The sequence below is a fragment of the Saimiri boliviensis genome, chromosome 18, assembly GCF_048565385.1.
Source record: "Saimiri boliviensis isolate mSaiBol1 chromosome 18, mSaiBol1.pri, whole genome shotgun sequence".
In the NCBI taxonomy this organism is placed as follows: Eukaryota; Metazoa; Chordata; class Mammalia; order Primates; family Cebidae; genus Saimiri; species Saimiri boliviensis.
The window spans coordinates 2,590,669-2,604,338 of NC_133466.1; the positions used below are offsets into that span (position 1 = coordinate 2,590,669).

At 55.6% G+C, this 13,670-nt stretch overlaps 1 protein-coding gene across 6 annotated transcripts in view; it reads right to left on the reverse strand.

Annotated features, from left to right (window-relative positions):
- AGPAT3 (1-acylglycerol-3-phosphate O-acyltransferase 3) overlaps positions 1-13,670 on the reverse strand; it is a 109,805-nt gene that overhangs the window by 20,521 nt on the left and 75,614 nt on the right. For all 6 annotated transcript variants that reach the window (XM_039480492.2, XM_074389148.1, XM_074389147.1 and 3 more), the window contains 2 exons: positions 6,758-6,980; positions 756-925 (listed from right to left, as the gene is read on the reverse strand). In XM_039480492.2, the coding sequence (XP_039336426.1) occupies positions 756-925; positions 6,758-6,935 (348 nt within the window). In that variant the 5' untranslated portion in view covers positions 6,936-6,980. The remainder of the gene's footprint in view (positions 1-755; positions 926-6,757; positions 6,981-13,670) is intronic.

Consider the following 13,670-nt stretch of genomic DNA (forward strand, 5'->3'; position numbering starts at 1 on the left):
ACGCAGAGGGTACCAGGCTTCCCAGGAATGGCCTGGGGTCCTGCCTCACACAGGGGCTTTGACTGCAATGACATTCCTCTGTCAGTATCCGGGAGTAGTTTAGATTTCATCCAAGGCAGCTTAGCTAATGGAAGTAGTTCTGTGGTCACGCAGGCGGGGTCATCCCAAAAGCAAAGGCCATGAAGGGCACAGCTCAGGGACAGCTGAGGCCCCATGGGCCAGGGCCCCTCAACCAGCCAGGCGCCACTGCCCAGCTCAGAGAGGTGTCCCAGGAGGAGCACCCAGGGACTCAGACCCCAGGGGCCTCCACGGCACCTCCCAAGGGTCTCGCCTGCTCCCTCCGTCCTTTCCTTGGGAACCCCGAGGCTCTCCTAGCTCCTCTGCTGCGACCCCCACTAACCCACCCAAAATATCCCCCCAGCACCTCCCCCAGCAACCCCTACTCCCCAGTACCTCCCCTGGGACTCCCATGGCTTACCCTAGCCCCTCCCTGGGACCTCACCCCCACTCACCCCCGGGCCTCCCAGGAATCCCCTGCTTACTCCCAGGCCTCCCAGGACCCCTCCACTCAATCCCAGACCTCCCGGGACCCCCTCAACTTACCCCTGGCCCTCCTGGGACCCCCCCACTCACCTGCAGCCCTCTCTAGAAGCACCCCACTTACCCCCAGCCCTCCTGAGGACCCCTCGCTCACCCCCAGCCCTCTCCAGAAGCCCCCCGGTCACCCCCGGCCCTCCAGGAACCCCTCCACTCACCCCCAGCACACCGTAGCGCTCACACATGGTCCACCCACAGAGGAAGTCGATCTCGAAGTTGTGGTTGAGGATGATGATCGCGTGCTCCTTCCCGAAGCGCTCCACCGTGGCCTGGTCCGTGAACAGCGTGCACTCCGTGCAGGACCACCACTCCAGCAGCATGACCAGCTCTGCGGACAGAGGAGGGCGTCAGCACCAGGGGGACCCTCCTCGGGGGATGGTCAGGGAGCACCCACGGGAGACACCTACAGTATTTTCACCCAGGGCGGAAGTCTCTGCTAAACACGAGTCTTGAGCTACACAGAGTACGGTCTTTGAAATTACAACGCCTTCTCTAAGCCACAGCTGGGGCTAGACAGACGGAAGGCAGTGGCAGGATGGGGGAGAACTCCCACTCTGCGTGGAGCCGCTGGTCCGTACGCCCAGTCGCGATTCTCACATGCGCCGTGGTGTGGCCGGATCCTGCAGAGCCATGCCCCATGAGAGGCGCAGGCAGATGAGCAATGCCACCAGATGATCAGGAAGCAGATTACAACCATTGACTGTCCGCAGAATAGACAGTGGAAAACAAAAGCAGTTAAGAGCGGAGTGGAGTCACGGATGATAGAGTCACAGGAATGAGGGGAGTGGAATTGGGGATGATAGAGTCATAGGAATGAGGTGAGTGGAGTCACGGATGACAGAGTCACAGGAAGGAACGGAGTGGAATCAGGGATGATAGAGTCACAGGAATGAGGGGAGTGGAGTCACGGATGACAGAGTCACAGGAAGGAACGGAGTGGAGTCACGGATGACAGAGTCACAGGAAGGAACGGAGTGGAATCAGGGATGATAGAGTCACAGGAATGAGGGGAGTGGAGTCATGGATGACAGAGTCACAGGAAGGAACGGAGTAGAGTCACGGATGACAGATCACAGGAATGAGGGGAGTGGAGTCACAGATGATAGAGTCACAGGAATGAGGGAAGTAGAGTCACGGATGACAGAGTCACAGGAATGAACCGAGTGGAGTCACGGATGATAGAGTCACAGGAAGTTTACTTTCTCCTAACACTTTCTTTGGGGTTACACTGGTTTTCCATATTTTGAAAACAGGCCTGTGAGGCAGAGCCCAGTCCCAGGAAGGCTGGCTGGGGGTCCTCTGCGGAGCTTGCTGCTGGGCAGGCGGCCAGAGGCCTGCAGGGTCCCCGAAGACAGCAGGGCGCATGTGGCCCATGGGTGCTGGCACATGCGAGGTGCCAGTCCCAGCTTTGAGTGCGTGTCCCCGGCCCACCCAGCGGGTCTTGGAGCCTCCTCCCTTGGTGTCTTCCCCTGGTTCCAGCCCCAGTGGGCTGAAGATACGCTTCCCAGGAGTGTGGGCGGGCTCGTGGCTGGGAGCTCTGTTTGCAGGCAGGAGGCCTGTGTGCCTCTGAGGGCTCTGGGGATGCTGGGGTCCCCGGGAGGATGTAAGCATGTCAGCTCCAAGCACAGGGTCGCATAAGCACCATGGGGTCTGGGGACAGAGCCAGGGTCAGCAGAACAGGCCACCTGCTGGAGCCGGCTGGACACCTCCTGTGAGCCTGCGAGCCACGGGTGCTTTAACACCACCTCGAACTCACTGTCTCCAGGAAGGCACCAGAAAAACTAGATGGATATCCCAATTAAAATGTGGACGAAGGGTCTGAGTAGATGTTTCCCCACAGATGACGGATAAATGGTAACGGGCACATGAAAAGATGCTGATGTCATTTGTCATCAGGGAAACGCAAGTCGGAACCCCAGGGAGATAGCCCCTCACCCTCACCAGGGCAGCTGTCAGAAGACGGACAGTCGCAAGCCTGAGTGAGGCTGAGGGAACCCGGAACCCCGACCCCTTCCCGGCGGGGGTGAAAGCCGTGCCGCTGTCTTGGAAAGAGCTGGGTGGTTCTCCACAAGCGTTCACCACACATGGAGTTAACAGGTGACCCAGCAGTCCCGCTCCTAGCTATACGTCCAGGAATGCGACGGGAACACACGTCCCCGCAGAACCTTGTTCGTGAACCTTCATAACGGCACTGTTCGTACCAGCCACAGAGCTGAAGCCGCCCAGCTACACACAGTGTGCGCCCACAGCTGACTGTTCTCCAGCCACCACAAGGACTGCCACGCGGACACACCCCGCAGCACGGACGAGCCTTGAACGCGTGACGCTCAGCGACAAAACAGTCGCGCGCACCACGTGTTGGGACTCCATTCACACAACTGTTCGGAACAGGCTGATCCACTGAGCCGGAAAGCAGATGAGAAGGTGGGATACACCAACTGCCTAAGGAGTGCGCGGCTTCTTCTGGGGGTAAAATGTTCCGAAATCAGATCGCAGTGATGGTTACACAACCTAACTAGGAACTGCGCAACTGTACATTTTGCAAGGGGGAATTTTAACTCAGTAAAATTGTTTTTTTTGTTTTGAGATGGAGTCTCACTCTGTCACCCAGGCTGGAGTGCAGTGGTGCAATCTCAGCTCACTGCAACCTCCGCCTCCCAGGTTCAAGCAATTCTCCTGCCTCAGCCTCCCAAGTAGCTGGGACTACAGGCATGTGCCACCGTGCCTGGTTAATTTTGTGTTTTTAGTAGAGACGAGGATTCTCCATGTTGGTCAGGCTGGTCTCAAACTCCCAACCTCAGGTGATCTGCCCACCTCGGCCTCCCAAAGCGCTGGGATTACAGGCGTGAGCCACCGCGCCCGGCCGGGCATCCTTGTTATTCCACATGGGGTTTAGATTCACCCATCTGCTGATTGCTTTGGCTGCCATTCTTTCTTGAAAATCAGACCCTGCTTTTTAAATTTTTGTTCTTACTGAAACACATCCTTAAAAAAATATTTAAGATCTTTAGATAGATCTAAATATTAGATCTATCTAATATTTAATATTTTAAATATTAAAAATATTTAAGTGAAGATCTATGCTCTCATTTTTTTGTTTACCAAAACCTTTTTATTTCCTTCATACTCTTGAACGACACAGAGCGCTGGGTTGGCGATTTCTCAGCACACTGAGGATCTTCCGCCGTCTCCCGCCACTGCTACCTGCCACGAGAACTCTGCTGTCGGCCTCACTGCTGACCGTCTAGCACGGCTCTCCAGCTTTTCTCTATCTCTAGGGGCATTCAGAGCCTCATCATTTTTTTTTTTTTTTTTTTTTTTTTTGAGATGGAGTCTCACTCTGTCACCCAGGCTGGAGTGTCAGCTCACTGCAACTTCCCCCTCCCGGGTTCAAGCAATTCTACCTCAGCTGCCCAAGTAGCTGGGATTACAGGCACTTGTCACCACGCCTAGCTAATTTTTGTATTTTTAGTAGAGTCAGGGTTTCACCATGTTGGCCAGGCTGGTCTCAAACTCCTAACCTCAGGTGATCCTCCCAGAGTGCTGGGATTAGAGGTATGAGCCACTGCTCCCGGCTCCTTCTGGCCTCTGATGGTCTGTGTGCCCTGGGGCCTGCCCAGGTGTGGTTTTCTGCGCTTTGGCGCTGCTTGGCGTACCTGTGGTTCCTGTATCTGCAGAATCGTGCCTCTGTCGGTTCGGGAGGTCCTCAGGCATCCTCCCTTTCCACGCGGCTTCTCCTGTTCTCTCCTTTGGGGAGGGGGCCCGGTCCTATTTCACGAAGCTTGTCCTTCCGTCCTTAGGTCTTCTCACGCCTGCTTCACGTTTTTCGTCTCCTTTGCTGTCACGGGATGATTTCTTCACTTCGATGTCGGCTGCAGTCATTCTCTCATGAACTCTATCTAATCTCATTCAAACTCCATTCCGAAGTTTTTGCTTTAAAGAATCGACAGTTTTCATTTACAGAAGTTCTGCTTGGTTCTTGCCCAACTCTGGCCCGTTTGGGTGGTCTTTTTTCTAAATCTGCTTACGATGTCATTCTTGATTATGAATTCACATTTAATTTTTCTTAATCTGTGGGATTCTTCAGGCCTAAACTAGAGACTTTCCCCAGAGCATCCTTTTGCTTTGCCTCTGCTGAAACCCAGGGTCTCTGCTGGCCTGGCTCGTCTCACGCCTTCTCACCCAGGAGTCCTGCTTTCATGTCAGCTCCCTGTTATGGCTGCCCAGGGGTTCGGCTCCTGAAACGCAGTGTGGACATTCCGTTTCCACACACACACCCTGGCTTTTAGGTGGAAGAGTGAAGCTGAGAGGATTTTTTTCTTTACTGTGAACTTGGAAGTGCATTAAAAAGCCAGTTCCATCCAGGATTTAGCTGTTTTGTAGTGTTTTAGCTTCAGAATCCTGCTAGAAAGTAGGAGTCTGTAATTTGGTTTTCTTTAGTTAATATTTGCCCTTAGTGTACGTATTCCTCTTATCCAGTACATTCACGAATAACTCATTTGTGTATTTTATATTACAGGATTTCTAATTTTCCCTTCCCACAAGCAAAGCAGCAGCCTTTTATTTAAAAAACAAGCCAGGAACTGAAGCTGTAACACATTTAAGACAGGCTGGCCTAAGGGCTGGGTTACCAGTCTCTGCAGGCAGCAGGTGTCGCAGGCATAGAGGTGGCTGTGACATAAATGGCCTTTTCAGCAGTGCTGCCTGCTCCTGAGTTGGAAGGACACAGAGACAAGGGCCACAGGCCCACTGTTTCCCACGTGAGACACAGTGCGTGTGTGCTCCCGTGAAGACGTGGCAACAGCAGGAGAGTGTGAATAACGTGTAAACCCACCCATGCCCTGGATATCAGCACCGCGCAGCTTTCTCAGCCATCCTTCTGAGATTTTTCTTTTCTTTTTATTTTTCGACAGTCTCACTCTGTCGCCCAGGCTGGAGTGCTGTGGCGTGATCTCAACTCACTGCAACCTCCACTCCCAGGTTCAAGCAGTTCTCCTGCCTCAGCCTCCCAAGTAGCTGGGACTATAGGCACACATCACCACGCCTGGCTATTTTTTTGTATTTTTAGTAGAGACGGGGTTTCACCCTGTTGCCCAGGCTGGTCTTGAACTCCTGACCTCGGGTAATCCACCCACCTCGGCCTCCCAAAGGGCTGGGATTACAGGCGTGAGCCACCGCGCCCGGATCCTTCTGGGATTTTCCTACACATGTACACACCACACACACAGCGCCCTTCCTCAAGAAACAAAATGAATCACAGCATACTAGGCACTTCGTCGTAGACTTTCTTTTTCATTTAAAACTGTCTGTGGAAGCTGAAGGCTCTTGGGGATGGCCACAGAGAGTCCCCGTAGGGCGTGGCACAGTGAGTCTTCAGTGACAGGCACTTAGGTTGCGGTTCTGTGCTAGTATCGAGTGACACAATCATAAGAACACCTGTCCAGCTGTGCACATGTGCACATGTCTCTGTGGCTGCATGTCATTCTGTGGAATTACTGAGCTGAAGACTGCAACCACTCCAGCTGTTGATAGCCACTGCCAAGCCAGCCTCCGGAGATGTGCCTGTTCCTGCCCCTGCCACGCCTGGCGTGAGAGTTACCCGTCCACGTGGGGTGGGTGTTGTTACCAAGCTTCTAAGTCTGTCCACATGACAGGTGAAGACCGGTTTCTCTGCGTGTAAGCACACACAAACACACACACACGGAGGCACAGACAGACACACAGCTGCACGTGTTTGATGTGGAGGGCTGCAGGAGCCCTCTGCTTTCAGGAATGCTGGAACGCGCTTCGGCGTGCCCTGGTGTCGGGGGAGCAGGACGCCCAGATGGCCGTGTGGGCAGCCGCGGCAGCGTGGTAACGGGTGAACGGAGCTCATCGTTCTCTTTACTTTTGTTTGTTTAAAGATTCCCACATGCTCTGGTAAACCGTGGGAAGCTGCCATCGCTGTGGGTCAGCATGGTCAGACCGGCGCGTCCCACGGCTCAGGCTAAGAAAACGTGGTGGCCGGGCGCCTCCCCACAGCCCGCCAGCCGGGTGGCCCCGGCACCTCCGCACAGCCCCCACTTCAGGCTCCGCCCGAGGGCCCACGCCCGCCCCGTCCACGGTCCCGCCCCACTCCCACGGGAGCCCCGCGCGGCAGGGAGCGGCCGCAGACACTCACGGCTCCAGAGTGAGTAGGCGAGGCGGCAGTTGAGGCGGCGGTAGAGCTGCTTGCTGACCGGCCAGAGCGCCAGCGTGCACAGCTGGACGAAGTTGATGACCACACCGCTCACCACGAAGACGAAGCCGACCAGCAGGTGCAGCACGAACTGGGTCTTCAGGAAGGCCAGCAGGCCCATGGCGCTCAGGAGCGGGTGCACGGCCCCTCGCTCAGCACGGCCGTCCTGCGGAGACACGGGCCGGGGAGGCGTCAGGGGCAGCGTCACGGGGCCCGCGCCCGCACGGGAACACCCCGCACACGCCTCTCGCTCAGACACACCCGCTGCACAGCACACCCCACCCCACACCACACGCTCAGACACGCACGGCACACCACGCCGCAAGCCACACACAGCACACGCTCGGACACGCACGGCACACCACGCCACAAACCACACACACCGCACACCACGCCACACGCTCAGACACGCACGGCACACCACGCCGCAAGCCACACACACCGCACGCTCAGACACACACGGCACACCACGCCACAAGCCACACACACCACACGTTCAGACACACACGGCACACCACGCCACAAACCACATACACCACACGCTCAGACACACATGGCACACCACGCCGCAAGCCACACACACCACACATTCACATCACACACCACGCCACAAGCCACACACACCACACACTCAGACACACACGGCACACCACGCCACAAGCCACACACACCACACTCACACACCACACACCATGCCACAAACCACACACACCACACGCTCACACACGGCACACCACGCCACAAACCACACACACCACACGCTCAGACACACACGGCACACCATGCCACAAACCACACACACCACACGCTCACATCACACATGCCACAAACCACACACACCACATGCTCAGACACACGGCACACCATGCCACAAACCACACACACCACACGCTCAGACACACACGGCACACCACGCCACAAGCCACACACACCACACTCAGACACACCGCACACCACGCCACAAACCACACACACCACATGTTCAGACAAATACCGCACACCATGCCACAAACCACACACACCACATGCTCACACACTGCACACCACGCCGCAAACCACACACACCACATGCTCACACACACGGCACACCACGCCACAAACCACACACACCACATGCTCACACACCACACAGACACACACTGCACACCATGCTGCAAACCACACACACCACACACCGCACACCACGCCACAAACCACACACACCACATGCTCACACATTGCACACCATGCTGCAAACCACACACACCACACGCTCACACACCGCACACCACGCCACAAACCACACACACCACAGGCTCACACACCGCACACCATGCCACAAACCACACACACCACATGATTACACACACCGCACACCACACCACAAACCACACACACCACACGCTCACACACTGCACACCATGCCACAAACCACACACACCACATGCTGCACACACCACACATACCACACGCTGACATACACACCACACATCATATCACAAACCACACATGCTATAGCACACCGCAAACCACACACACCACAGCACACCACAAATCACACACATGCTGCACACACACAACAAACCACATACACCCTACATGCAACACAGCACACTGCAAATGCCACACGCCACACACAATACATCACAAACCACACACACACCACACATATACCACAAACCAAACACACACATCACAAACCTCACACATGCCATGCATACACCACAAAACACATACATGCCACACATACCACAGCACACCACAAACCACACACACATTGCAAACCACATACATGCCACACACACCACATCACACTGCAAACCACACACACACCACACACGCCACACCACAAACCACACACACACTACACACACCACACCACCCCATAAACCACACATATGCCACACAGCACACCACACCACAAACCACACACAGGCCAAACACAAGCCACACACACGCCACAAACACCACACCACAAACACCACACACCCCACACCACACTGCAAAACACATACACCACACACTGCAAATCACACACATGCCACACCACAAACCACACACACACAACACAACCACACATATGCCACACACCACACCACAAACTACACACACGCCATACACACCACAAATCACACACACCTCATCACAAACCACACACACGCCACACACAGCACACCACAAACCACACACATGCCACACACTACAAACCACACACACAGCACACATCCCAAACCACACACACTACACACGCCACACACCACAAACCACACATATGCCACACACACCACACTGAAAACCACACATGCTACACACACTGCAAATCACACATATACCACACCACACCGCAAGCCACACACAGGTCACACACACCACAGCACAAACCACATACATGCCCCCACACACACACCACAAACCATATACACATCATAAAACACTGCAAACCACACACACGCCATACACCACATCACAAACCACTACACGCTATAGATGCCACACCACAAACCACACACACCACAAACCACACACATGCTCACACACACGCTGCACACCACACTGCACACACCATACCACAAGCCACACACACTGCGCACACACTATACATACTGTAGCACAAATCACACAGCACAGTGCAAAACACACACCACATCCCACACACACTGCCCCATGTACCCCATACCCTCTGCACCACACACACACATTGTATCACACACTACACACTGCAACACCGCCCCATCCCATACACACTCATATGCACCACGGTCTCACACACACAACACACACTGTGTGTATAACCATGCCACGCGCACACACACTCTACCATGCAAACAAGAAAGGAAGAAGAACGAGAGTCTGGAAGGAACACACCCACATTTTGATCGTGATTAACTTGAGGTCGGCATCGTAATTTTTATTTGATTTAGTATCTCATTTAAAATATCCAAACCACCATGCAATCTGCGCAGAGCTGGGAGGCTCAGGCCCCTGGGTGTGGGAATCAGTGCTTTTCACTCCCGCGTGCCTGTGCGTATTTTAAGCTAAAGACTTCTGTTCTGGTTTCCTACACAAAGGCGGTGACTCCGCAGGAACGCCACCGGCTCCCCCTGTCCTTCCACGCACGTCTCACAGCTTCAGCGGGGAAGCTGGCGGCCTCTGCTCTTGCGGCACTGCTTCTGAGTGGTTCTGCAACCCCCACATGCAGCACCTGGCCCTCTGGAAGGGCACCGAGTGTGCTCCCATGGCAGGCACAGGGGCAGGCTCTGATGTGGCACCAGCTGCCCGTCTGCATTCCCAGAGCAGCCACTGTGCCAGCCGCTGGCTGCCCCCACTGCACCCATTTGTGTACCCGGAGCAAGGCCCTCCATGGAGGCGCACGCCACACGCCCGGGAAACCCGCTGTTCTGGTGCCACCGAGTGCCCTCCATGCAGGCCCCTGCTCCACCTCTCGGGGGGTTGCAGAAGATGCTCTGCACAGCACTCGGCGCCACCGAAGCCAGCCTCACTCCCACCACCACTGGACGTTCTCCACCGAGGGGCATTAAGTCACCTCTCCCAGACATGGGGCCCTGGGCTTCCCCGAAACCGTGGGTACGAGAGCTCTGGTCACAGTGTAGAAATGGGCCTGAGTCGCTTATGCCCCTCCCCTCGGAAGGTGGAAGCGTCCTCTTGCCTTTCCGACCGCGGCCTGGCTTCTCGTCACATGTGCCGAACAGCCTTGCAGAAATGTATGTCATTGCCAAGGCTGGGTGACAGAGAGGACGGTCTCTGCCTGGCTCTGCTCCCGAGATGGCCACGTCACAAGGACGTGTGAGCGTCCGGGCCTGCCTGCGCGGAGGGGCTGACCTCGTGCCCCGAGGGTCCTCTGGCCCGTCAAACTTTCAGATAAGCCCAGCCCTGGCCTCAGCTCACCTGCAGCCCCGCACCCAGCTCAGTCGCTGCCGCACTGCTGACTCCACATGGTGGGTGTGAGCTCTAATGCTGTTCTTTTTTTTTTTTTTTTGAGACGGAGTTTCACTCTTGTTACCCAGGCTGGAGTGCAATGGCGCGATCTCGGCTCACCACAACCTCCGCCTCCTGGGTTCAGGCAATTCTCCTGCCTCAGCCTCCTGAGTAGCTGGGATTACAGGCACGTGCCACCATGCCCAGCTGATTTTTTGTATTTTCATAGAGACGGGGTTTCACCATGTTGACCAGGATGGTCTCGATCTCTTGACCTCGCAATCCACCTGCCTCGGCCTCCCAAAGTGCTGGGATTACAGGCTTGAGCCACCGCGCCCGGCCCTCTACTGCTGTTTTATGTGACCACGCTTTGGGCTGATCCGTTAAAGCAGCAGTAGGAAGTTAATGCCCTAGACAGAAAGGACAGAGAAGACACAGGGGCAACAAGGGCACTTTCTCGGGGCTTAACTGTGTGCCACGGTCCGCGACAAACACCTCCCACGCACTCCCAGACAACCCTGGCAGGACACCCTCCCTGCCCCAGTAGACACGTGAGCATGGAGGCATGAGAGGCTGAGTGCGCCACGGGCGGCCACACCGGGAGTCGGCAGTAGAGCCAGCGCCGGTCCAGGCAGCGAGGCTCAGCAGTCAGTGCTCGCCCGGACACCCTGCAGCCCCCGGTGTGGGCAGGGCCCCTGAGAGCGGAGCCTCAGGCGTGCTGGGCGGACCAGGCTTGCTGTCTCAGGGTGCCTTTCTTGCACTAGAGATGATATATTTGACCAGACCTTGAGTTGCACAGGGTGGGGGCCACCCTGCAGCCCATCACCTGGCCCCCACCTGGGACAGCACAGCCCCAGGAGACCAGGCAGTCCCCACGCAGAGGCACACGTCACTCCTCACTGGGCCAGAAGAACCAGGGTCCCGACAAGCCAGCTTGAGGGCTGGCACATCAGCTGCGATGCTCTGGAAAGCAGACGCCTGAACTCCATAGCAGGCCTGCTGATTCCATTGTTAGGGCACAAAGTACAAGAAACTGACCTTTATTTTTTTGAAATAGATTCTCACACTGTTGCCCGGGTTAGAGTGCTGTGGTGCCCTCTCAGCTCACCACAGCCTGCAGCCTCCTGGGTTCAAGCGATTCTCATGCCTCAGCCTCCTGAGTAGCTGGGACCACAGGTGTCACCACCACGCCCAGCACATTTTTGTACGTTTAGTAGAGGTGGGGTTTCACCATATTGGCCATGCTGGTCTTGAACTCCTGACCTCAGGTGATCCGCCTGCCTTGGCCTCTCAAAGTGTTGGGATTATAAGCATCAGCCGCCATGCCCGGCTGAGAATCTAATTTTTAAAAATGAACTTCATGACCGGGTGCCTTTGAGGATCAGAGCCCTGACGCACGTTCACATTCCAGCCTCTGCGTGGACGCAGCTTCCACCTGCGAATCCACTTTATCAACTGTCGTCGGTGTTACGAAGCAGGCAGTCCCTGCTCCATCACCTGAACCTCTGGGCTGGAAAGTCTATGCAGAGACTCCCGGGAGAGTCCACACCTTCCCTCTGGCACACGTTTCTCCTGGCCTGCATGCCACACAGCACTCACTCCCCCCGGGACTCTGGCATCTCCAGCTCCTCTCACAGGAGGTCTCTGTGGCAGTAAGCCTCAAACAGGGTGGACGGAGCCGGCCAACGCCAGATCAGAGGGGCTGGCTTCAGCCTTGGAGCTCAATTCTGGCAGCAAGTCCACCACCCCGCTCTGTGGCCCAAGGTCACACCTAGGACAGTGTCCCCAGCTGTCTGTGCAGCCCCCGGCCATCTCCTGACGTGCTCCCTCGCTGAAGGCCACCTGCCTGGATCATTAACCTTTACCTCCTGGAGGTCCTAGATACAGAGTCAAAACACATGTCTTCGTCACTTACTATGGACCGGATTCCATTCCAAGGAGATCTGCTGTTCACCTGCTTAATTCCAGCCAGTGGCACTCAGGGGCTCTCCCACCTGCCTGCCCCACAAGAGCGCCTGGCACAGTTTCCCTAGGCCATCACCACGTCTCTGTCCAGCCAGCAGGGGGTCCCACTCACAGACCTCGTGGGTGCCCTGTTCCACCTCCTAGCACCCAGCCCGCCCGGACCTCCTTGATAGACCCGGCCCACGCTAACTGATTGCGCAAGCCTCCGATGGTGGAGGGCAGGGGCCGCTGCCTGCCCTGCAGAAGGGCAATGGTGGGGAAAGTGCCCTGCCTCCAGCTCGAAAGTCCTGGCAGAGCAGGAAAGCACCGGGAGGGGCCTGGACTTGCTGGTCCCCAAAAGCATTTGCTCACGTACCTATTAAAGCGATTTTTAGAAAATTATGTGTCCCCAGACAATGTGAAGTTGGCGTCTACGTTTTTATTTATTTTCATTTATTTATAGAGAGAGGATCTCCCCGTCACCGAGGCTGGAGTGCAGCGACGTAATCATGGCTCACAGCAGCCTTGATCTCCTGGGCTCAAGGGACCCTCCGGCCTCAGCCTCCCAGAGTGCTGGGATTACCGGCATGAGCCACTGCACCTGGCCAACTTCTGCATTTTTAAACCCAAGTTTAAATAGGCAAGGGATGTCGTCTGGCATATTGTAGATTTTGACTTTGTAAAGCACAGCTTTATTCTTTCTTCTCCAATGTAGCTTGTAGAACCCCAATGCCATCACGATTGGACGGCCACCACTGGCACCCATGTTCAAACCGCACAGAAAAGCCTCTTCTGGAGGCTTCATTCCATTTGCTCCTGGGGTCTGCACCTGCTTCGTCCGTGGGATCTTATGGCCGTGGAATATATTAAAAGTCTCTTGTGCCTGACATTGGGCTTGAAAGTCTTTTATCGATCACCCTAAACTAACATTCTGCAATGAAATGCGTATGGACATCTCAAATTCACTTGCACATTCCTTATGCACAGGCTTTAAGCT